A 25,428-nucleotide genomic window follows, 5' to 3' on the forward strand; every position below is an offset into this window, starting at 1 on the left:
GAAATGAGGGTGAAATATTGAAATTCCAATAAAAATACACATTTACACAAAAATGTATGGTGTTTGCATTAACAGCCAAACTGGGTAAAAAAAAAAAATCCCTAGGATGAACAAGGGTTAACTATGGAAGCCTGCTTTGTGGCACTGTCTAAATAAGGAAATTGTTCCTTTCAATTCTGAATTGAAAGAAAAAAAATAAAAATGGCGAGATACAAACTTGCTTTTGTGTGAAAAAGGTCAGAATTGCAATTTGTTTTTCTCTCAATTGACTTTTTGCAATTCTGAGAAAAAAAGCTCTGAATCGTGACTATAACTTATGAGTTTATACCACAATTTTGACAACAAAAACAGGCAGAACAGGTTATTTCTCACAATTCTGACTTAATTTCTCAGAATGGCAAGTTCATATCTTGCACTTCTGACTTTATAACTTGCAATTGCAAATTTATATCTTACAATTCTGAGAAAAATTACGCACACGTAACATTTTTTTATTCAGTGGCAGAAATGGGCTTCCACAGTAAACAATCACTAACATAACATCAGTATCATCAAGTACAATAAAATGTTGAATGAATAGGACATATATTGTAGTCAACATTTCAAGTGGATTAAAACCTTTCATCAAAGTTGTCCTAAAACCAAAACAATACTTGTTCTTGTCTTTTCGAATTCAAAGTTGCAAATTAAAAGAGCATGTATAGAAATATTTCTAATGATAATCATTCAGTCACACACTTCACTGTATTGGTGTAGTTTTATTACACTTGCACAGTACATGTAAATAGTTATAGAATAAAAAAAGAAAACATTTGGTTTAGACATTGTTTTGAGACATTAAATGCATTTGTCAGATTTCACATTTCACCACCACACACTTGACAGATTTCTTTCAAGGAAATGTTTAAGATGCACCAAGGAATGAAACAAAACTCTAAAACAGGCTTGTAGATTTGTAAGTGACAGACCTAGAGACCTGGAATCTAAACCCTGGCATGACATTTAAACATATTTAAAATAAAACATAAACAATGTCAACTTGTCAACATATGCAGCATACACAGCATCGTTCTACATGTCACAAACAGCTGGTGTCTAGTCATTTGGCTTCCTCAGATTCTTTAAAATTGTGCCATTTTAGGAAAACCTTTTTGATAAACTATTCACGGTTCAGTTGTATGCCTACAAATCACGAGTTACATTAGATTACATCGTTTTCACACTCAAAGGACAATGAGTAACATACAGTACTTTGAAGATCGGGAGAAACAAATATAAACTTCAAACACATTTTAAAACTCACTAAAACTATTGTTATGCATTATACAAGGTGGCCTGGAACCACGATTTTGCTCATGATTCGAAAACGAGTATTTTATCATGTGACATCACTTTTAATCATCGGGTCAAATTTGTTACTTTTATTATAATAAATGGTTTAATTGCTAATAAACATAATGGTGTCATTTAGCTAAAATTAGGCAAGAAGATAAAATGAATTGTGCCTGTAATCTATAGTTTAAAATTATGTATTACTTTGGTTTTCATATTATTTGATGGTCACGTTTAATTTTTAACAGGAATACATTTGATAAATCTACTAAAGATCAGTTGTATAAGACTAAAAGCATCAATAATGTCTCCTAAACACACCTAAAGACTTATGGCTGTGTTTATAAGCTGCCTTGCACTAAAAACATTTTAAAGTGAAATATTATCCTTTATTTACAAAGCGTAATCTGAGCAACATGCACGTAATGTGTATGCGAATCATGATTACGCATTTCAAGACACCGGAGGATGAGACGCAACCATTTCCATCAGTTATTCGTTAAGAAACGAAGCGTCAGACGTTCAGATGCAATTATATGAATGAAAGCAGGTGTGGGACACTGCTCATATGTGCAGATAATAGATCTGAATGTTTTAATATTGCCAATGGTAAGCTGCGTTGTGTTTACAACTGCAACAAAGACAGAATTCTGAGTTATTATAAAAGATCAGCATAGAAAAAAAACAAAACAATAAATTAGTAAACATGCTAGCTAGATATATAAAACCTATTATTTGTATTGTTTCTCTTCCATTGTTATAAAAAAATGTGAAAGGAAAAATATCAAAACAGAAACATTAAAAAAAAAAAAAAAAGGACTTAGAGTGTTTCTTGGTTACACATCTACACATTTCTGACCTTTAGCCCAGGAACACGTACATGGTCGAAAAATAAACCTGGAATATATAATATTAGCCTGCACCGTGATGAGTACATTTGACATTCTGCGGTGTTGGAGTATTGACTGAACCTCAGAGAGTCTTTCCTGGGTGGAATGTTGAGGTTTGAAGACGTTCTGCTGCAGCTGGAAGTGAAGAGAGAGGTCGCTGTGGTTCGCAGGTGTGCTCTCGTCTATGATTTGTTGGCGCCTCTGACCTTTTGAATTTCCTGTTCGAGGAAGAGAAACAATGAGGAACTTACTGAGTAAAATATTCTCATATGAGAGATGACAGATAAAAGTGTCTGTTACGGTGATGGAGGAAGACACTAGAGGAATTGTAACATGAACAGGGATGTAACGGTACGATGGTTTTGTGGTACGCTACGGTTTTAAACAAAGACAGTTTATATATCATGCACATTACTGTGTGAATTAAAAGTCAGGTTTTTTTTCCTCCCTAAAATCAAAGCAAAAGAATTAGAATACATTAGATACACTGAATTATGAGAGAAAAATGTCTAAAAGAAAAATAAACTAATCTTTATATATATATATATATATATATATATATATATATATATGCACATGTATGAAGAGTTCAGATGCAACACCTTCTGAAAGCCACCTCAGTCGAAAATGCGATAATGGTACTGAGTGAATGCTTTCGACATATTTTACGTCCATCAAATACTTTTACTTCAAACTCACTAAATCCCAGCCTCAGCCCAATCAGAAGTGGCAGTACTTACATAGAAACCTATACATAGGAGCATGATAAAAATGCTTATTTTAAAGAAAAACGTCAGATGAACTTGCAGGCTTTATGAATATCTATTTATACATTTTATATATATATATATATATATATATATATGAAAAAAAACAATACAGATTTAGATACAATACACTATGGAAGCTTATTTCCACCACAGTAAAATTTATTCCACAATAAAAGTAAAAAAAAAAAAAAAAAAAAAAAAAAAAAAAGTAAATATAATTGTGACTTATTTCAAAATATCCCACAGTTCTGACTTCTTTTCTTTCAATTGTGAGTTATAAAGTCCAATTCTGCTAAAAAAAAACAAAGTCATCTTATAATTCTGACGTTTTTATCTCACAATTTCAATTTTATAACTTCGCAACTGCATGTTATAAAATCTGAAACGCAAAATGTAAACTTGTAATTGCGAGAAAAAAAAGTCTGAATTGTGAGATAAAAACTCGCAATTACCTTTTTTTATTTTTTTTTTTAACACTTTGACTTTAACATGGTTCCACAATACACTTCCTTTTGGAAAATAAATAATTGTATATAAAATGTATAATCGTGTTTGATGATAAATATTTCTTGCTAAATTAAATTTTTACTTTGGATTTTGTTCATCTATTCCAAATAAATCCAAAATAAAGTTTAAAAAACAGTTTTAACTGAAAGATGTCTCTGTGTGTTTATCAAAGGGATGTCTATTAAAAATTTAATCAGTGCATCTTGATACTGTGATTAAGTGGCACTTCTCAAAATCTCATACCATTAAACTCCTGTGGCCAGATTTACTAACAGTTTGTTCTAGCACAAGCCCTCTTTTGCATTAAAAAAAACAAAAAAAAGGCAAAAACTGTCTTACTAAAGACACGCAAATAGTTATTTTTACAGTTGACCTCATTGCACATGGATTTGTAAGGTTTCCTATTCAGATGCAAATTTTATAGGAGGAAGTATTTAGTTTTGCACTGGCACTTTTATGGGATTGTGGTCTGGCTAATTCAGTAAATCTGGCCTCTTGTGATGAACACTTAGACTGGAAAGTCTTACCTCAAGAAGAGCATCTTTTAATTTTCCATACGCTATGTTAAGGTCATCATTGATAATCACCACATCAAATAAACCTGGCTCTTTACCTGAAATATGGAAATGCAACAGTTAGCATACTACTTCAGATGTGCAGTATTTTATTAAAATTAGTATAGAAACAGATGCTTACTTATTTCCATGTCAACTTTGGCTGCATGTAAACGTTTTTGTAGACTTTCCTCCGATTCAGTTTTTCTGTCCCTTAATCGTTTTTCCTGAAAAAATACAGTTATGCATTTCAGAAGACATGTAAACAATGTTTGGATTGAGATAGATGATTAAAAATATTTCTCACCAGGATTTCCATTGACGGGGGCTGGATGGACACATAGATGGGGTTGAGATCGGTTCTCTTGATGTTCTTCACTCCCTGCATGTCAATGTCCAAAATGCAAATCAAATTTTTGGCTTGAACAGCCTGTACAGCTGCTTTACTGTGAATGGGGCAAAAATGATGTTAGTTACAATTACATACATATCCATGCATGCATACAGTATTTATCTAAAAACATTAGTGATGCTTTGTTCATGAACGATTTATTGCTTCTGTCTCATAACAAATGATTTAAAGACTCGGGAGGTAAAGTAATCATTGTATGTTCCTCGTTTTTTGCTGCATTATAATGATTTCCACATTTGGAATATGATCAAGATGGCATAGGTGGATGTGTTTGGAGAATCTGGCTGTTGGAAATATATTTAATGGCACAATAACACAAACGTGTTATTGAAACAGTTAAAGCTCAGGAGTTTCTACCCCTGGTGATGGACAACCACTGTCCTGCAGAGTTTAGCAGCATTTTTACTTCACCGGAATTGTATGAAACTCAGTAAAGGACATGATTCAATAAGATTATGGTCCCGAAAAAAAAAGTTGTCACATCTGTCTTGTTTGCAGTCAAAAATGACCACACTGGAAATTAATGTACAAGGGTGACTGTACCTTGTTCCATACATGTTCCCTGAAAATTCAGCATTTTCGATAAATTCACCATTTGCTATGGCCGCCTGCATCACTTCCCTGGTAACATAATGATAGTCTGAAAAAAAGAAGATATGCATATCAGTATGTCTCTCATTGACATACTTGTCACTGATAAGCCAGAATACTAATGAAAACAAGAAACCAACAAAACAAATTCATAAAGCATGTGTCTGAGTGCTTCATTTATGCACACAGCTGCCGCCCCGTTTTTAGCTCATTGTATCAATCAATTGTTTACAGCTACATCAATATCACATACCACAAGTTCATGAATTGATTTTCTCTTGATGATCTGCATGAGAAACTACAGATGAAGACAAGACATTTGACAAGATTTAGCTTTTCTGGTGCCCAAACTATTGTTAATTTGTCTAATTTTTGTATATACAGTTAATAGTCATTTTGTTAATATATTGATAGAAATTTTCTTAGCGCCCGCCACCGCTACAGCCTGTTCTCACCAACACTAATGTTCGGCACAAAAAAAATCACTTTGACTAATTTGGAAAAAAAAGATGGATGAAAACAATCTTTTCTCTCTTTGACAGTAGGCAGGATGCATGCACAAGCAGAAAACCATGCTATTTGCTTATCAAAATCTTGCTGTACCCTATTTGTGTTTCTTTTTTATTAGGAGAAGTTCATTTCCAGAACAAAAATTTACAGATAATGTATTCACCCCCTTGTCATCCAAGATGTTTGTGTCTTTCTTCAGTCGATAAGAAATTACGTTTCTTGATGAAAAAAAATGTAGGAATTATCTCCATATAATGGACTTCAATGGTGCCCCCAAGTTCAAACTTCCAAAATGCAGCTTCAAATGGCTCCAAACAATCCCAGTTGAGGAAGAAGAGTCTTATCTAGCAACATGATCAGTCATTTTTAGAACAAATTAACTAGGGGTGTGACGAGACACTCATCCCACGAGACGAGACGAGATGAGACAAGAATTTTAAACTTTTCTTAAGAAATCCTCAATGATGAAATATATGGGGAAAATAGTCTTTTATTCAACTGAAAAAGGCAACATGCAAAAAAAATGTAGGTGCATTTTGAACATTTTATGAAATTAAACTTCTATTTTAATGAATTATATTATTATACAGTATTATGAATTATACAGTAATAACCTTTTTTTTGGCCTTTTTCATGCTTTTTTACGGACAGGACACTAGAGACTGACAGGAATGTGTGGGGCGGAGAGCCGGGAACAGGACCGGCAAAAGACCCAAACCCGGGTCACCAGCTGCGAAGCCGCACTACATGCCAGTGCGCCAACCGCCAGGCCATAAGCACCAAGGTAATAAACAACATTTAAACAAAAGCTTCATGATTCTGGATAAATTGAGAATCCCAGTTGTTTTTAATAAATTGGAAACCAAGATCCTCTCACAATTCTGGAGAAAACAAAAATTAGAAAACTAAACAAAATAACGCAATTTACTAGTGGTTCTGACAAACTGTTCATTGTTTAAGTCTTTTAAAAACATATATTCATTTAAACAAAATAATTAAAAAAAAATTATAATGTGGTTAAAAAGACTGTTTGTGTTGCTCTTTCCTCGTTCACATTTCCCCCGACCCTCTGATTCACTAACATGGGCAGCGACAAAACACTCGCGATGTGAAACAGTCCTAATAGCTAAATCGTTGTCATTCAGGAATAAGATCACGTGGGTATTTGAATCGAGATATCGATATTTTAAGGATGAATCGTGCAGCTCTAATGTAAACACTGCAAAATGTTTTGGGAGGATATCGAGTGCAACGAGATCTTGTCACATCCCTAAAATTGACAATTTATATACTTTTTAAGTATATAAGTCTACGTAAACTTTTTTTTTCCGGTTCAATGCGGTCAGTACAGTTAGGATATGTTGAAAAACTCTCATCTCATTTTCTTCCCAAACTTTACAATCATTCTACATCACTGCAGAAGTTCCGACCCAGCGTTTATAAAGTGCAAAGAAGATCAAATGCACTATACAAAAAAACGGTGAAACAGCAATGTAGGACGATTTTGACATTGAAGAAGAAATGGAGACGGGAGGTTTTCAACATACTCTAATTGTATTGACCCGGATTGCACAGACTACGCATGAGCATGGCAGAGAAGAGACAAGACGAGCATTTGAGGTTAAAAAGTATATGAATTGTCAGTTTGTTTCAAAAATGACAGAGTGAAATGTTTTCCTCAAGAAACATAATTTCTTATCAACTGAAGAAGAAAGACATGAACATTTCGGATGGCAAGGGGGTGAGTAAATTATCCGTAAATTTGTGTTCTGGAAGTGAACTTCTCCTTTAATATATTTATGTTTGTCTTGCTGCCATGACTGATATTTCTCATAACCGCCTTTAATTTTGTGTTCATTGTTTGATTGTTGCGATAAAAGCACAAGGGCAGCTCTGTGCTCCTTTCTGTTTGGCACCTGCTTATTATGGATTAGAAACAAGTAGACAAACACCCATTCAGATTTTTTTTAATGTGCTGTTATGCTGTTATATATCAAACAACTTCAAATACAATAGCACAGAGGATGCAAGCTGTGTCTGCATTTTTTCACTGCTATTCACTGTCAAAAGCAAAATATTGTGTTTGTGAGCAACTTGGCTGATCTAACAATAGCGGCTCTGGGCAAGCAACCAAAAGCGAGACTATTACTGTATAAAAAATGATTGCACTGACAGAACGTTAATGTTTGTGTTGACCTGAACAGTTACATAAACTGCCCTTCATTCAAATTAGAATGTTTAATCGCACCAAGCTTTTGTCTTGTTGTGAACAGGCTTTAAAAGTTGTTTCTGTTTGACTGGTCACTCAAATAGCTGTTTATGCAATGAATGCATGTCATTGTTGTGAAAACATGCTTGCTGGGTTTTGTGCAGTGTTTTCTGTAGCACCCAAGAGTAAAAGCCTAACCTTTGCCGTTCTCCTCTCCTGGACGGGGGTTTCGCGTCGTATCTGATAAAAGACAATTCGTGGTTATTTTTATTTTCAATTTCCACTAAAGAACTGCTGTTCAGCATTTGCACTTCAGTATGTGACTTACGGGAAACGCTGAAGCCAAAGACACCATCAAACTCATTAAGCAGCTTCTTTAGCAGAGTGCTTTTGCCAGCTCCAGACGGTCCGCTCATCACCACAGGCCTCGGTCCAGCCATCGCTAAAATCACACCAGACACAGAGAGAAAGCGGCCTTCAGAAAACCTCAAGACAAAATTCACTTTCATACAAGGATGAGTCCTTACTGAACAATTTACTTAGTACTGAGCTGAGCTTTGAGTAATATAATCAAACAAGAGAGAGAAACTTCCCATTTCATTTTCCATCTAAAAAAAAACATTCATTGTGTATTATAGGTTCACCAAATCCAATGTACAACAACCACTTTATTGTATTTTAGAACAATATAATATTATAAACTTAACTTACACCCGTCACGGTGTTTCCTATACATCATTTCATATTATAGGCATTTTATTTACTTATGCGGTTATATTTTGTTTTACTCAAACACATACATACTACCAGTTAAAAGTGGAATAATTATGACTTTATTATGTTTTTTTTTTCTTTATCAGAAAGAAGTCTCTTACTCTTACCTAGGCTTCATTTATTTAATCAAAAATACATTTAAAAGTAATATTGTAAAATATTATTACAAATAAAATTTTTATTGGAATATATATAAAAATGTAATTTACTTCTGCGATCAAAGCTGAATTTTCAGCATCATTACTCCAGTCTTTAATGTCACTTGATCCTTCAGAAATCCTTCTAATATACTAATTTGCTGCTCAAATCAATTATCATTGGTGCTCGATTATTAATAATTGGTTATTATTACTATCAATGTTGAAAACAGTTTTTGTTGCTTAATAATAATAATAAAAAAACCTAATACTTATTCCAGGATTCTTATTTCATGAAATAAATAGAAAGTCCAAAAGAAGATCTTTTATTTGAAATAGAAACATTATAAATGTCTTTACTGTCACTTCTGATCAATTTAATGCATCTCTGCTGAATAACAGTATTCATTTATTTTTTTAATCTTACTTGGCCCAAACTTTTGAATGCTGAATGCAACGGTTTACGCAAAAATATCACAAAAACAGCACAGATGTTTCAAATGTTGGCTGCTGAATGATTCAGCTTTGCCATTAAAGGAATAAACTACATTTGAAAATAAATTAAAATAGAAAACATATCTTTGTAGACTTAAATTGTAATTATGTTTTACAAATTTATATTATATTTGATCAATTAAATGCAGCCTTGGTGCACATAAGACCCTTTTTTTTTTTTTCAAAAAATCATAATATTTTGAACATGTATAAAATATAAGGGGAATACAAGGATGTTTTCTCCTCAAAATTGATCTCAACATGTTTCAACAGGCCTGGAGCAATAGCTTGTTAACTCCGAATAGAGGTAATGTGATCTGATGTGTCAATACACTAAGGACTTTTTAATGACTATGATTGTGGAAAACTACAGATCCTGTATTGAGCCATTACATCTAGCTAAGCAAATAAGCTAACAATGCAAATACAAATCAGCAAGTAGGATCCAACCACAATAACACACACACACACACTCAAACACATTTTTCCGAAGAAACTCAATAAAGAAACTGACATGTTAGCGATGTCTTTCATTAAACAATTTTAGTATTAACTGCAAACACTGCTCTCCTAAATCTTAGGTTTACAGGGTTTATATTTAAGCATTTAAACAATATTTCAATGCATTATTTACAAGAAATTTACATCACAATCCAGACTCTGTAAGTGCACTGCTTACCTTGCTCAAGTGTAAAAGTGTCACTTCGGTGCGTGCAAATGAAACTGAAAACATGCACAGCACTCAATATGATCTGAATGTTTGTGTGTGTGCCTGCAGATAATATCCTGCTCCAGTCAGCTCACAGGAAACCAAACGTGTCCAACCCAACCCAGCCTTCTTTACTAGTTACTGCCATGGTATCAAAACATTACAACATACTGACTCAGCACTGGGGAACACTTCTGCTTAGCGCATATGAAAAAAGAAAACAAAACAAAAACACCCAACACTTGTGAATTATGCAATTTCCAACTGAGCTACTAAATTATTCAAATAATTACATAATTAATAAAAATAAGGTTACACTTTATTTAACGGTGTCCCCAGTGTAATTATACCTTGAAGTACTGAGTAATATTAATATTACTCATAATATTAATTAATATTAATAATATTAATTACTATATGGTTAGAATTAGAATGAGGGTTTGGTTTAGGATTAGCTGCATGTCATTATGCATAATTTATCGTTATTACTATACCCTTATGAAAATTAACCCTAGTTTTATTATAGTAAAAGTGTAGTAACCATAGTTTTTGGTACATTGATTTCCATTTGTATAGCCATAGTTTTACTACAAATACCATGGTTAAGCTATGGTTGGTGTAACAAAATTTTAACTATAGCAACCATCATTTTTTGGTTTTATTTGTAGTTAAACCATGGTTCATTTTTGTAAGGGTAGTAAATACATGTAGCACAAAGACACCACAAAATGAAGTGATACCCTAAATAACTTATAAAAACCTTTTAGCAACAAATAGGTGAGTGAATTTCATAGAAACATGTGAGAAACAGCTCATACTTTAGTCCAAAATAATTTATTCTGCATTAAGAAATGCTTATTTTTAGGTCTATTAAGAACACATTTTTCTTGTAGTATTATTATAAATGAATTCCAGAATATTTTTACTACACTTTTCTATGAATCCACTTAAAATCTACACCATGCAAGGTCAGTGTTTTGGCCTATGTTTTATTTTTATACTATTCTGTCACCACACATTTACACACTCTGTTTTTTCCACCTTTTTCTATCTCTTTAAACACTAACAGTTCCTTCCCTTTCCTAAAAAACAAACAAACAAACAAACAAAAACTATTCATCAAGTCTAAAACTTTTTTGATCCAGTCCTATGCAAAGCATGCTGGGAACTACAAATTCACTGCCTAATTTCCAAAGCTATTGATTCAAGACAATTTTAAGTTACAACTTTTTTTTAAATCAAGAAATTTCAGTTCAAATTACACCCAATATTAAGACAATGTAATATTATGCCAACAGAACTTTAACAATCACAAAGTAAAAAGTACTTTATGTCAAATTATTACTTTGACTGGAGTAATATTTCATTAGGGGTATTTAATCTTAAATTTATGATCTGTGCACCACTGCTATAACTAATAAATCGAATGCAACTATGCAAGATCCTAAAATGGCATCTTTGATTTAAAATAGCCTTGCATCTTATTCCAGTGAGCACTGAAGTGACGTCTCAGAGCAAACACAGCTGTGACTGACATAAGGCACTTGAAGGCAATGGGCTTGGAAGTCCAAATGGCTCCTTTTCAGTGTCAAAATCAGAGACACCGGTCACAAGATAGTGTTTACATACACACTGCATTCAAGAGAGTTTTCCTTTTGTTATACTGCAGTTAAACTCTCTCCCTTAACAATCTGTGCTATTACAATTTCTATTCAAGTATGCAGTTAAATCAAACTAATCGAACCCTAAACAATCTACATCCCTGCATAATTCACTACAGCTGGACGTCAGACTACATTCAACAGCTGTAATCACATGCAAGCGATAATATCATTTTATTGAGAGAGAAAAAAGCTTTGCTTCAGCTGATCATGTGCTAACACCGTTTCAGCCTCTTTATTACAAATGGTCATAAGACATCTAATTAAACACATCACATACTCATAATAAATGAGCTCCACGTGTGCATCCACAGTTTAACGCAAGTCATACGGTGCGACCTCTTGACATGTGACAAGCTTTGGCTTTTAGTACCTTAAAGTATCTTATGTTGTGTGCTGTGTAATGTCTATACTTGTCAGTCAGAGATAAGAGATGCTCTACATTTCAGAGTTTTCAAGGTCACAAGATTATTTCTAAAAACTCGAATGAATGCTTCCTCGTTTCCTCGCTCCCCTGTCCTTCAGTCCGTGACACATAAACGGATGATGGAATGAGCTATCTTAAAGGACACTCTCACTTCTCTAAGTGCACTGTGAGGAAGCGAGGAATGAAGAGGAAGCTTTTAGAGGCGCTACAGGAGCAAAAATCCAGAGAAATGTCCTCCTTCATCTGTCACAATCATTTCAATGCATGTTTTACCATTGCAGTTCAAATAAAAATGACGTTTTACATATTTTGACCCAGAGAGAATTCTACTTTTTCCTAAAAAAGCTAGTTATTGTTTTTGCATTGGACTAAACCTTGCTGACTTTGATTACAGAGTATAACAAATTACCCCCAAAACTGGATAATTTTTGTACTTTATTGTACACTTTTTAACACTTGTGGTGTTACCAGTCAAAAACGACTACTAAAAATTGCTTGTAAATTTCTCAATATGCTGCATTATCACCAAATCTTGGACTCAGTATGTTTTTTTCCCAATTAGCACAGGGTTTGTATTTATTTTTTAAACTGAATGTTCATAAGTTTCATTGTTTGGAGCTTCCATGTCAGTTTTTAAGTGACAAAAGCCCTTACTTGTGGATAATTCTGTCAATATTCGCTCATAAAATGAGGTACATAAGCTCAAATCACAAAATTTCCAAGTCTTTCAGCCGAGCACAAGGGTTAATTTTAAACCTGAGGGGAAAAAAAAATCCCACAAATGATCAAGAATAGTCCAAAATGCAATTCCTCTGTGCATAGTTTCATTCCTTGTGTACTTTCTTCACATCCTACTTGAAAAAGAAAAGAAATTGAGGATGCACAATTTTACTAAATTAGAGGCACCCAAAGTCTTTGCCTGTTATAAATAACTGTTTGATTGCTCAATGTTCTTTTCAGCTCACTCAAAGTTAGACAATGCATTGATGCAATGAAGATTACTCAAACACTTCAGTCACCCTCCACCTTTTCCTGCCTGGTTAGAAGCACATCTCATGTCATATTTCTTTTTTTGGAGATTTAGAGAACTTTTTCTTCTATTGAAGCACACAAGATGCTCTTTGGAACATTTTCTTATCATACCAGATCACATTAACATTGTTAAATTAATGTTTATTTTTCAATGTAATATATTCTTGTAAATGTTAGGCTGACAGTATGCCTTGTTATTCCATTTCTTTTATATTAAATGAGAAAAATGCAAACCAGAAACATTTTCACTAGTAGTAGTCTCAGACATTTGGACAAGACTGTACATCCACATGCAGTTTCCATATTTTTAACAAAGCCACAGACACAAACCCCTAACTATAAATAAATCTATCCAAGCATAACTGTGTATTGTTATTTACACTTTATACACTAGATACTAGATTGCATAATGCATTACACGTGTATTACATGCATATGATTAAAGCCAAAAGCAGCAAGTTCGCTTCGAAACATACCGAACGTGGTGAATAAAATCAGCTACGAGAGTAAAAAAGCATAAAATCAACATTATAGTAGCACTTCACAACTTATTTACTGTATCATCAACAAAAAAAGATGATGCAACTGGCGACCATCACATATGATTTAAAGCTACAGTTCGTTTAAACTTAACTTACCTGAAAAAAACCTGGAGATAAACCTCATATACATTGGGGAAATAAAGTGATCAAATACGGGGAGAAATGTCTTTCTCCCTTCGCCTATAATCTTCCTTTCTCGCTCAGGTGACTGATTTTCGCATGAGAGCCATTACTGATGCTTTGATGGCGTCATCAGGCGGCGACGCATTTCACGCAGATCTTTAGAACATCGGAATTCTGAACCCGCGCCAAACTGCACATGATGTTGACATCATTCTTATACGGAAACGCCTCACACACAATTTAAAAAAAATAACATTTTGTCATATCGTACGGCACAGAACTTCCTCGACACGATGTTTGCGGTGTTTAAAAAAAAAACGCAACATGTTGATTTTCTAAAACAAAGGCAGTTGGTTTCCCGGATGTTGTTGAAAGCTAAGGCCTGACTCTTCTGCTACACACGTGTAAAACATCTCAGCGCTTTTAGGAAACTGAAGTGTGTGTAGATGAGCAGAAGTCATGTTCGGCTCATCGAGATCTGGAGGGGTGAGAGGGGGTCAGGATCAGTTCAACTGGGACGATGTGAAAGTGGATAAACACAGAGAGAACTATTTAGGTGAGTACTGAGCTAACAGCTCTAGCCGCGGCTAGCAACTCAGACTACATTAATATTGTTGATCTATATGTGAAAGAAACGCCAAACATGCGATTATATTATTTGCACAACTCATTTTGCGCGCACACAGTTTAATAAATTAGTAATTGCTAATTAGAGTTGAAGTAACTGGTTTGTGCTAACATTTTGTAGCTCACGCTGTGTAGCTTAAATGTATTTCTGTAAACATATTGCTAATCCATGATGTCAGCATGACTGTTTGTCCTCTGGGCTGACGTAGCATTAATGTCTCTTTGCTGAATAAAGTTTTTCACATTTGTAGTGTAAGTTACATGCAGACATTCCTACCTTTTTCCTTGGTGTGATCTCTCATTACATCGTCTGCTTATTTTATGTGTCGGATACAGCTGTGCCTTTGTAGGTGTAGACGTGTTGAACTTTCTACTTTAGGCACCAAGAGTGGCATGAGACGTGGTCTCAACCTTCAACTCGGTATTTTACAAACCCTACTATGGCAAAAGCTGCGCTTCTGAATATTAATAAGGTCGTGCGGGCGTTGCGTGGTAACTTGTCCCCAGCGTCCTGCGGGACTCACATAGAGCGCATGCGTAGCTCATTAATATTACTGGAGAGCAGGTTGGGTCTTGGCCTATTGGGCAAACGTGACCTAAGCTGTTTAATATTCATAATAAATCGTCGTCATAGTAGGAATCATAATTTGATGTTCTACAGCTTTTTGCTTGTTTGTTTGCCAAGACATTCAACTGACCTTTCGTTTAATTTACATAGTTGCTTGCTGTATCAGTCAGAAGGTCAGCATGAGTTTTTGGTATATTGGTTCAGCACTTCCATGTTAGGTTATTATAGGAAACTAAAACTGAAACTAAAATGAAAACCATTATTTTGTTCCTGAAAACTGAAATAAACATAACAAACTTTATTTCTGCTAGTTTCCAAGGTATTTTTTTTTCATTTTTACTTAGTTTATTTTAATGTAATAAAATAAGTAAAACTGAAATATAAATGTAATAAAATCTATAGACATATATGAGAAAAAAACAACATAAAACACAAATCACTATAATCACTAAAACATTAGTTTAAAAATTAAAATGAAAAATGTTAAAATAACAACAGATTAAAAATATTAATAAAAAAACAATAGTTTCTATAAAATAGTTTTTTTTGTAAATGAATAAAAACAGTTTTTATAAAATAAAAGCTAAAACATTTTTTCTACCCTGTCACAAACATATTAAGCTCTTTTAAATATAATTTTTGAAATGTAAGACCATATTATGATTTTATTTTCATGACACTTAAGCAACTTTTCACCAAAATTCTTATTACAATAATGCCAATAAATATATTTATAAATAAATATATATTTATATATTAATACATTTATGTAATTTTCATTACAGGAATTCATAGCTTTTTTCTTTCATTAGAACTGACATAAATGCAGTACAACCAATATTACAACACTGTGAAAATACTAAGAAAAATAATTGAACATTTACAACAGTCTTTGATGATATAATATTTTTCAACATTATAGTACTGAGAATAAAATGTATGTGTTTTACAGTGATGAAAATGTGCTCAATTGTCATTAAAATCATGTGACAATGCGAAAATGTTTCTTTATCCTTAATCTAAATGTAAATATGATAAATATGATTTGAAGCAGATTGTGTTACCCAAGGTCCTGTGTTGATTTTGTTTTTCTTTTGTTTTTTTTAGGGAATTCTCTCATGGCACCGGTCGGCCGGTGGCAGAAAGGGAAAGATTTGACATGGTATGCCAAAGATAAGAAGGGTGGCGCAGCTCTGTCTAAAGAGCAGGAGATGGCAGCCATACGGGAGGCAGAGCACGAGGCCATGTTAGCAGCACTGTAAGTGTGACTGATTCATAAGTTAAGTGCAGAAGAAAATCAGTAATCTCAATTGTCTTATCTTATGTATATTTTTCTGTTTTAGGGGTCATAAAACGATCAAGAAGCAACCAACTGGTCTCACCAAAGAGGTTTGCATTTGTAAAACATCCAAACAAGGGCGTTAAATGATTTGTAGCATTTCTTGTTGCCGTTTCTGATGCATATTTGTCCTGCTGTCATTGTTGGCAGGATCTTGCAGATGTGTGCAGGAGGGAAGGAGAGGTGGATGAACGGGACGTGGACAGGGTCTCTGGGCTTGGAAGCTCCAGGTAAAGCAAGTGCTGTATGTTTAAAGGCTTTATGACAAGTTTGCTTGATCTAGACCTATTAAAGATGCAGTAAAGATGTTCCAAGTAACTTATTTATTAGGGTCATTTTATGGTGGAATGTATAATCTGGGCTCTACAGTGCGACTGAAAACTACTGCGTGCAACTATGAAAAAATATTTAGGAGCACCGCGTGCGAGTGACCCGATCAGCATATTAGTGTTTTTGCGCTGAGGGGAGCTTCAAAGGTTTCTATGTGTTTTTGCAACGTTGAGTAATGTATCAGACATATCTCACAAATCTTTTCATAAACGGGGACAGCAGATGAAATGCAGCTCTGTAGCTAATTCTGGGGCAGTTTTGTGACTATTGTCTATTGTCCCTGTCAAATAATGAATTAAAATGAAATAAACAGTGTAGAGAGAGTGTAAATAAGAGATTCATTGTACAGTGTTGAGAGCTTCCTTGATTATAGTGGAACTTTGTGAGATCGCGATGAACTAAGATGAGTGACAGCTTTTAATGATTTTTAAGGGAGTTTGTAAATGAGGTATTGATTTATTACAACAGTTAAATAAACAAGAAGTTAATATTAAGTGACTTACATTGTCTGACTATAACACTGTTGCCTGATTTTGCTCTATTTTGTCATCAAAAATAGTCTGAAGCAAGTCACAACTGAGCTGCTGCTCATCTCCATTCAAACACAGGGTTTGGTTTATGAATGAATGTGCGTTTTTAAACTAGCGAGTCAATGATTCAATTTCATAAAGAGAGTCACTTGCTTTATTCCTTGAATGAATCAGCTGTTGAAACGAATCAAGTGAATGAATGACTCAGTAATTAAATCAGTGACTTGCCGCCACTTACTGGCAGTTTTAGTTTCATTTTTAAAGTATCTTTTCAGTTATTTAAATCATTTAATATTTCTGTATTCAAAATGTTATATTTAAAGCATTAATTTCAACATGAATTTATGAATTTGACTGCACTCATGCCACCTCTGAGCCTCATTAAACGTATGAAAATACACCTACAAGCCACTTTTGTGTTGTTCTGTGCCACCTCTGTAGTACAAATTAATTTTGTTAATACTGATTTCATTTGATTGGTAATTATTCTTATTCTGTTGTTTTAGTTAGAAATTTTAAAAAGCTTAAAAAATATAATAAAAAAATTGACATAAAAGATGACATTGACACTTTTAATAAAGTTAGAAAATGCCATTACAAAGGTAAAAACTAAATTCCCTTGTAAAAAAGCAGCAAAATATCACCTCATAATGGGAATGCTAATTTTTTGATCAGATTTTTTTGATTATTGTTTAGACGGTGCTTCTGAAATTTTGACTGTGCTTCTAAATTTTTTAAGTTAAACAAGTAAGCGTAGAGCCCTGATAATACTGTAGAAGTTAAACTTTTAAAGTTTTTTTTTTTTTTTTTTGTCCCACCAGTTGCTATTTTTTTTTTATCTGAAGCTTTGCACTGTGTGCATTGCAGCATGAACAATAAAACGTAGATCCAGATTATGAATGGGTTATGTACAGAAAGCAAGGTTTAATTGGCATTTGCATTGAAATGACAGGATTTGCTGTTTTTTAAATCAAAGAAATTCAACACAGGCATTCTGGGAAATCTGGGAAAGGGTCTTCCAACCTTGTCCACAATTTAATGGTCCATCTATCTATCCATTTGTAAGGCCTATAAACCTTCTAACTTAATGCCCTTTTAAACCTCCTTTAACTTTTTAACTTTCATTTAGCCTGTGAATGAAAAGTGAAAAAAATGACTTGGTACACTTTTAAGGTAAAAACATACCACAATATTCCAGGTTTACACAAGGTTTGACAATATTGCTAATAAATATTTGTATGAGTGAGTCTGTTATTGACTTGATATTTAGAGGCCACAACCGAAATAAATAGAAATGCAAAAACTTTTGAAGTGCATATTGATGTTTGACAAAATAAAATCACTTCAAGCTGAGAAACAGCACAAATCTTAACTAGCTCCTCTAGTATTACATGTTTATTTAGAAATAAAATATAAGAACCCTAACATAGATACCTAATGAAATTCTGGTGTTTTTCATCATCAGAGCTGGACCGAGAGGAATGGTGCTCTCCAAACAAGAGAAAAAGAAGCAGTAAAAATGGGTTTGCCAGTTTTTACGGTAATTAGACATAAATAATGTGTGTTGATGTTAATTTGATTCTGAAATGCATCACAATTTTAATATCTCAAAGATTATTACAAGCACTGTAAATCACTGATCTTGATTGATTTATTTATTGTCAGCATCACAAATCTGATAGACCGCAAGATGCCAGTAAGAAGTCTGAGGAGGCCGACAGAGCTGATAAAGAAGATAAAAGGTATAATATATATGTGTTTGTGTGATATAAAAGCAAGAATATGTTTACAATCTTTTATGGGCCAAAAACACATTGGAAAGATTTCATTAGTACAAACATCGATACTACTGACAGAGACCCCGGGATCTAAGTTGAGTGCTGATATAATTTACAGATCTGACAAAAAGAAGAAGAGTAAAAAGGAGAAGAAAAGTAAGAAAGAGAAAAAGAAGAAAAAAGAAAAAACAAAACACAGAAGCAGAAGTGACTCTTCAGATTCAGACTCTGAAAGCTACAGTAAAAGGTAAACTGTCTATAGTTTTTTCCATCATGTCAATGAACTAAATTAAATACTGTTATTGCTTGTAGGTGGGAATTTGTTTTCCTTCTCTGATGTATAACACAATTTGTTCACAAGAGGGCGTTGTAACACAATTTTATTGGTTTTAGCTCATCACATCTTTCAGTTAGAATTTCCTTTTTGTCTGATAATTTTTTTGAACACAGTGGTACGTCTATGTTTGCTTCAAAGAAAATGACCACACTGTGGCTCTGTTCAAAAACTGAGCTGCCTTTCCATCTTCTAAAGCATTTATTTGTTTGTTCATTCATTCACCTTAATATTTACATTTCAAAGTTTGCAAATTTGCAAACAAGGCTAAAGTAAGCAGAGTGATTTGCAATGCAATAAGTTTGACGCAAGCATGTTTATAAAGTAGCAAAACAATACTCATGACCATAAAAACAGTCATTCATTTTAATTAAATTAAACTTTAATTGATTTTTTTGGCAGGGGGTTGGGGGGGGATTATTAATTGTAACTCCTTAACTGGCAATTGCTTTTTGTAATATCAGTTACCCATTCAATTAGTTTTCATAAACAATATACTATTTGTAAGATGAAAACCTTAAATATGAAAACAGCAATGACATTGCATGGCCAAAATCTTCCAGGTTTGAAATATTTGTGTCTCCCACTAGTGGCTGATGTGTGCAATTCCACTGAGAGACATTCTGAATGTATATAAACGTTATAATTTGTTAGAATGGAAAATTGAAATGAGAAAAAATAATTAGGGAGAATCAATAAATTTTAAGTAATTTACTGCCTTTGTGTGAATAGTATGTAATCTGGTAATCTATAAAAAAAGTCATCTGAAAGTAATTTGATTATGCACATTTTAAAACGTAATATAATCGAATTAATTTTTATAATCTGATTACATGTTCCAGATAACATGAGTTACTATCCATCACCGGCGGTTATAGAGAACAGGTGGATTTGATATGCACAGTGATTTATTTATATAGCTGTATAATTGCTTTAAAAGATGAGATTAAGGTTTTCAATATAACATTTTGTACATAGAAATATGAAATGATTTAACAAGGCAAGTAGGTGACAAGTTACTTTTATAATGAGTTTGAATAATTCATTCAAACATTTCATTCAAAAAAGGCTGATTCATTTAAGAATGAAGCAAGAGCACATCATTAAAAATGGGCCACTAAATCATTCACTCAACCGATTTGTTTTTTTGCAATGCTGCTGCATTTCACGGTAATGGACTGCCAGGGAAGAACATACTGATTACAGTCCAGTTGTAGCTGCTTCTTATGGTGCCAGGTCTGTGTTAAAACTGCTCCTGCCACGTAAAGATTATACTTATTTTAAAGCCGTTAAACTATTGATGCGAAGGTAGGCTCATGGAAAGCATATACAATTGATAACCTTAAAGCCACTTATCTATAGTAGTGATTTCCACACGTTTAGAATGTTTTCTTTTTTTCATATGTATCTTGTAGCTATATGCAGTCAAGTCAAGGCGGATGGTAAAGTGGTCTTTTGGCATCTCCATGTGGTCCTATTTGGTATCACACCTTGAGTTATTTGTATAACAAAACACTAAATTATTATTTTCACTCACAGTGCACATTGCAAATCATGAAAATGAAAAAGCGTTTTTTTTCCTTTTACAGATGAAAATTACTTTCAGAAATATTTTACATTAATTCCTTAAAACTTAAAATGCCCTTTTTGGAAAGACAGCTATATTTACCTTTAAAACCTGCAGAAAATAAAGTTTTGTGATATTTATCCTCAAACTTAAACCAGAACTTGATAAAGCATTTACATTAATTGCAAATATGTTTTAGGCCTCTCAAATCTTAGTCTTATTTATTTATTTATTTATTTATTATTTAGTTTACTTCCAGAACAAAAAATTACAGATTATTTACTCACCCCCCTTTTGTCATCCATTCATGTCTTTCTTTTATTCATAAAAGAAATTATGTAAACATTTCAGGAGTTTTCTCCATATAGTGGACTTCTATGGTGCCTGCAAGTTTGAACTCCCAAAATGCAGTTTAAATGCAGCTTAAAATGGCTCTAAATGATCCCAACTGAGAAAAAAGGGTCTTATCTAGTGCAACCATTGGTTATTTTCTAAAAAAAAATTATAGTTTATACACTTATTAACCACAAATGCTCGTCTTGTCTAGCTCTGCCATGCGCATGCATACTCTGTGCACTCTGTGCTCTGTTCAAGACAGTTAGGGTATGTTGAAAAACTCCCATCTCATTTTCTCCTCCAACTTCAAAATCGTCCTACATCGCTGCAGAAGTGCCGACCCAGTGTTTACAAAGTGAACATGCAAATGCCCTTTACAAAAAAAAAAAAAAGAGTAAAACAGCGATGTAGGGCAATTTTGATGTTGGAGATGGGAGTTTTTTGACATACCCTAACTGTTTTGAACAGGAGTACGCATGCACATCACAGAGCTAGACAAGACAAGCATTTGTGGTTAAAAAGTGTGTAAATTGCACATTTTTTAAAAAAGAAAATAACCAATCGTTTCACTAGAGAGAAATCCTGAAATGTTTTCCTCAAAAAACACAATTTCTTTACAACTGAAGAAAGACATGAACATCTTGAATGACAAGGGGGTGAGTACATTATCTGTACATTTTTGTTCTGGAAGTGAACTAATGCTTTAAATGACCTTTCAGTCTGACTTTTTAGTCAGGGTTCAAAAGCTACAGGCATGTCATTTTGGTTGTTAAGTATATTTTTAAACGATATTTGATATGTTTCTGTCACTTCTCTTACTGTGACTTCTCACTAAGCTTGTCTTAATCTAGCGACCCGTAGAAAAGTTATCTAATGAAAACTAGTGTTCTTTTTATCTGCTCTGTCAAATATTGCACTGGAATTCATACGTGTTATTCTATAATTGAGGGTACGTTTCATGTCCATTGATGATAATTCTATTTTTGTTTCAATGTCAGTTTTACAATGTCCTCTATTTGAGTTCAAAATAATAAATAGAAAATGTTAAAGTCAATATTATCTATGTTAAATATATCCCCACAATTGAAATACCTTAGAAAAGTAGATTGTTTAAATGTAATTTTCTTTCAAATAAGAAAATATTGTGTTACACAATTGTGTTAACTGTTACTAACCAAACACCCCCTGACATCTAAAAATGTAAATGTTTAATCACAAAACCATGTGACCAACACAATGTAATGTAATTTTCCTCCACGGCAGACATTTTGAACACATTATGGTGATAGTCCTTTTCATTTTTTTCTATATTTGATATCCAGTGACCTATTCTCAATGAGTGTGTTAATTGTCTATCTACGATGTTGGGTGCATTGTTATGGTTTGCAATATCTTATGATTTAAAAAAAAATAAATAAATTCAAACCTGATCAAGAAAATGACATTTGAAATGAAAAATGGTGAAATTACAGTTTGTTCATAACATAGTTTACAAACTCAGTACCAGCAAAAGCATTTTTCTTTCTAATCCAAGTGGTGTTTAGTGATTAAGTTTGACAACTAGCATATAAAATATGTCAAATGAAACCAACAGGTGTTTTATTTAGAAAGCAGCTTGTTTTTACACTTTTCCTGATGTGAAATGTCCCTAAATGATAGAATGGCTTATATATTCACATTCTGTGTCTGTGACAGTAGACGAGGACAGTGTATCCCTCATAGTCTTATGGTTTCCCCTCAAACGGAACCAAACTTCCCATGCCCGCCAGGAATAAATGATTGTCTAGGTGTGTTTTGTGCTCCCCAGGCGGAGAAAAGATCCCCGGGACCACCATGGTCCTAATCCATCAAGGAGCAGTCAGAGTGGAGCCGGAGCCCGTGACAGCCATTCAGGAGGGGGGCCAAAGGCCGACCGCAGGACTCTGACCCCCCCTCACCAACACCGCCGCCGACGGCACGACACGGACTCGTCCTCTGACGGCCACCGCGCTGGTCGAGGCTCCCCGTCAAAAAGCTACCGGCGGCGCCACGATAGCAGCTCAGACGACTGATGCCCCGCTATTGCCCCTTTATCCACACCTCCTCACCCTGAGAATGGATCCCATCAGCCCCTTTGTCAGACTCTGGACAACTAAGGTCGCAAGACGCGGAAGATGTACGTGAAGCAGACTAATATGAATTTCCGGGTCCATTTACACTTATCCTGTAAATGCAGAACAAAACTTCCCCGTCAGACTAATTAGGTTGGTGCATCAAGCACCCTGAAAACAAAGACTGCATTTCCTTTAGTAACGCTTTAATGTTAAATCTCAGGAAATCTGTCCAAAACTGGGTCACATTTCATCAGATTTTCTACATTTTGTACATAATTTCCCCCCCAAAATACACAAATAAAAAAATGATTAAGACATAATTTGTTGTACTAAATTTGTGCAAATTCTGAGTTATCTATTTTTTTTAAATTGTATCAATCAGAAAAAAAATTTATCAAAATTTGGAATGACAAAAAACTCAAAGTAATGTATTACAATTAAAGTTTTGGGGTAAAATTGGGAGAAAATGGTCAGGGAATTAATATCACAATGCAAAAAATGTTAATAGTCCTAAATATAGGCTTTGAAACCTAATTTCTTTTTTTGATTTTCGAGGTGAAATGTAGCATGTTTTGGTCTTTAATGCACAAAGAAAAACACAGCAGACATGGTAACTTTTTACTCTTGTGTATGTCTATTGAAATAAACCGTGTTTTTACAGTGTGGTGTCGTCGAGTCTTTAATGTACCTCAAAAAGTTTTTTAAAGTGATACTATTATCATCTGTGTGTAAACTGAAATTGCAAATTTGTGAAAGCGGTGATGTCATGCATGTACACTTTACACGTTTGTGTAGTGTTTCTTTAGAAAATGCATCACCATCTACTGGTCTGGCATGCATAATACAGCATTTTTAGTCATTTTCGCAGATCTGTGTGAACAGGGATCATTTTGACCATGTTGTCTGTACGCAAAATAAATAAATAAAGGAAATCACAGTAATAAGGTGCTGCGATGGTAATGCGTCCAGCACTATCATTTTGGAAAGTGCGACTAGATTTCGTAACTGTACTTTTTAACGTTGAATCTCAGGAAATCTGCCCAAGACATGTCTTAATGAAGCTTGTTTTAGGCTGTTAAATTGACCAAATTTTTGACATAATTTCCCCCAAAATACTTGAATAAAATTAATTAATATGCTATTTATTGTACTGAATTTGTGGAAATTCTGTTTAAAATCATTTTCTTTTATTTCAGATTATCAGATAAAGATGTAATCAAAAATTGAAGTGGCAAAAAACTCAATTACAATTAAAATTTTGGAGTAAAATTAGGAAAAATAATGTCATGAAAATAATGCAAAAAATGTTAGTAATCCTAAATATAAGCTTTGAAATCTAATTTCCTTTTTTCGTTTTGAGGTGAAATGTAACCTGGACATGTTTTGGTGAAGACTGAAGAATTATCATTGAAGAAAGACAATGAATTATCATCACTGAAGAGTGCATAAAGAGAAAACAGCAGACATGATCACTTTTTATTGGTGTATATGTTTAGTGAAATAAACCGTGTTTTTACAATGTGGCATAGCTGAATCTTCAATGAAAAAAAGCTTTGAAAATGATATTTTGGTCATCTGTGTGTAAACTATGACAAATTATGTGTTTTTGTAAAAGCGGTGATGTCATGTGCTTGCGTTTTACTTGTTTGCATAGTGTTCCTTTAGAAAGTGACGTTGCCACCTACTGGCCTGGCATGCATAATAGTAAGTAAGTAAATTTTATTTCCAGAGCACATTTAAATAGGGGGTCTTTTAAAACTCAGTGGGCTCAGGGGAGGCGAGAGAGAAATGCGGATTCCTGCTGTAACTTTACATGCTGGTGTCACTGTTGGACAAGCTTTCTTTAGAAAAACGAGCGATTTATACACTTTTTATTGTTATATTTAGTAATACTGGCATTGTTTTATTTTTGTACTATACATGTTTTCTCATCCAATATTTTGAGGAGACACTGCCTCCCTTGCCTCCTCAGAGGAAGCACCCTTGCTGTAAATGTAGGGTTAAACTTTACTGTCAGACAAACTTGGTGCGTCCTGCAGTCTGGACACAACATTTCCTTTAGTAACTGTACTTTTTAAGGTTGAATCTTAAGACGCTATAGTTTTATTCCATTAAAATTGACCATCAAAGTTTTTGACATAATTTTTACTGAAAATACGCATTTGTTGTACTTTTGTGTTTGAATTTGTGCTTAAAATCATCTCTTATTACAGCAATCAGATTCACAGAGGAAAATTTTGAATTACAAAAA

At 33.8% G+C, this 25,428-nt stretch overlaps 2 protein-coding genes across 4 annotated transcripts; one reads left to right on the forward strand and one right to left on the reverse strand.

Moving 5' to 3' along the window:
- Positions 1–743: 743 nt before the first annotated feature.
- guk1a (guanylate kinase 1a) lies at positions 744–14,812 on the reverse strand. 3 transcript variants are annotated; one of them, XM_051093612.1, is made up of 8 exons: positions 14,580–14,812; positions 8,104–8,217; positions 7,974–8,015; positions 5,009–5,105; positions 4,361–4,499; positions 4,196–4,280; positions 4,027–4,112; positions 744–2,440 (listed from the first exon to the last, which is right to left on the reverse strand). In XM_051093612.1, exons 1-8 carry the CDS (start codon positions 14,602–14,604, stop codon positions 2,405–2,407), a joined length of 624 nt encoding a protein of 207 aa, XP_050949569.1. In that variant the 5' UTR covers positions 14,605–14,812; the 3' UTR covers positions 744–2,404. The 3 variants fall into 3 exon arrangements, with proteins under 3 accessions (XP_050949569.1, XP_050949560.1, XP_050949577.1); XM_051093603.1 differs by lacking the exon at positions 14,580–14,812 and adding an exon at positions 13,649–13,836; XM_051093620.1 differs by lacking the exon at positions 14,580–14,812 and adding an exon at positions 9,861–10,240.
- Positions 13,883–23,837, forward strand: c2h1orf35 (chromosome 2 C1orf35 homolog). The gene is given in 9 exon segments (XM_051093593.1): positions 13,883–14,231; positions 15,978–16,128; positions 16,214–16,259; positions 16,360–16,439; positions 18,535–18,568; positions 18,571–18,609; positions 18,735–18,811; positions 18,966–19,094; positions 22,892–23,837. Coding segments are annotated over 9 exon segments (897 nt in total). The 5' UTR covers positions 13,883–14,134; the 3' UTR covers positions 23,136–23,837.
- The last annotated feature ends 1,591 nt before the right edge of the window (positions 23,838–25,428 follow it).

This window comes from Labeo rohita, chromosome 2 (genome assembly GCF_022985175.1).
Source record: "Labeo rohita strain BAU-BD-2019 chromosome 2, IGBB_LRoh.1.0, whole genome shotgun sequence".
In the NCBI taxonomy this organism is placed as follows: Eukaryota; Metazoa; Chordata; class Actinopteri; order Cypriniformes; family Cyprinidae; genus Labeo; species Labeo rohita.

Coding starts and splice junctions, on each gene's coding strand:
- guk1a (XM_051093603.1), bottom strand. CDS start 13,682: ATGTATATGAGGTTTATCTCCAGGTTTTTTTCAG. Junction 4,500..5,008: donor GGGAACATGTATGGAACAAG/GTACAGTCACCC, acceptor CCCCATTCACAG/TAAAGCAGCTGTACAGGCTG. Junction 4,113..4,195: donor CAAAGTTGACATGGAAATAA/GTAAGCATCTGT, acceptor TCCATATTTCAG/GTAAAGAGCCAGGTTTATTT.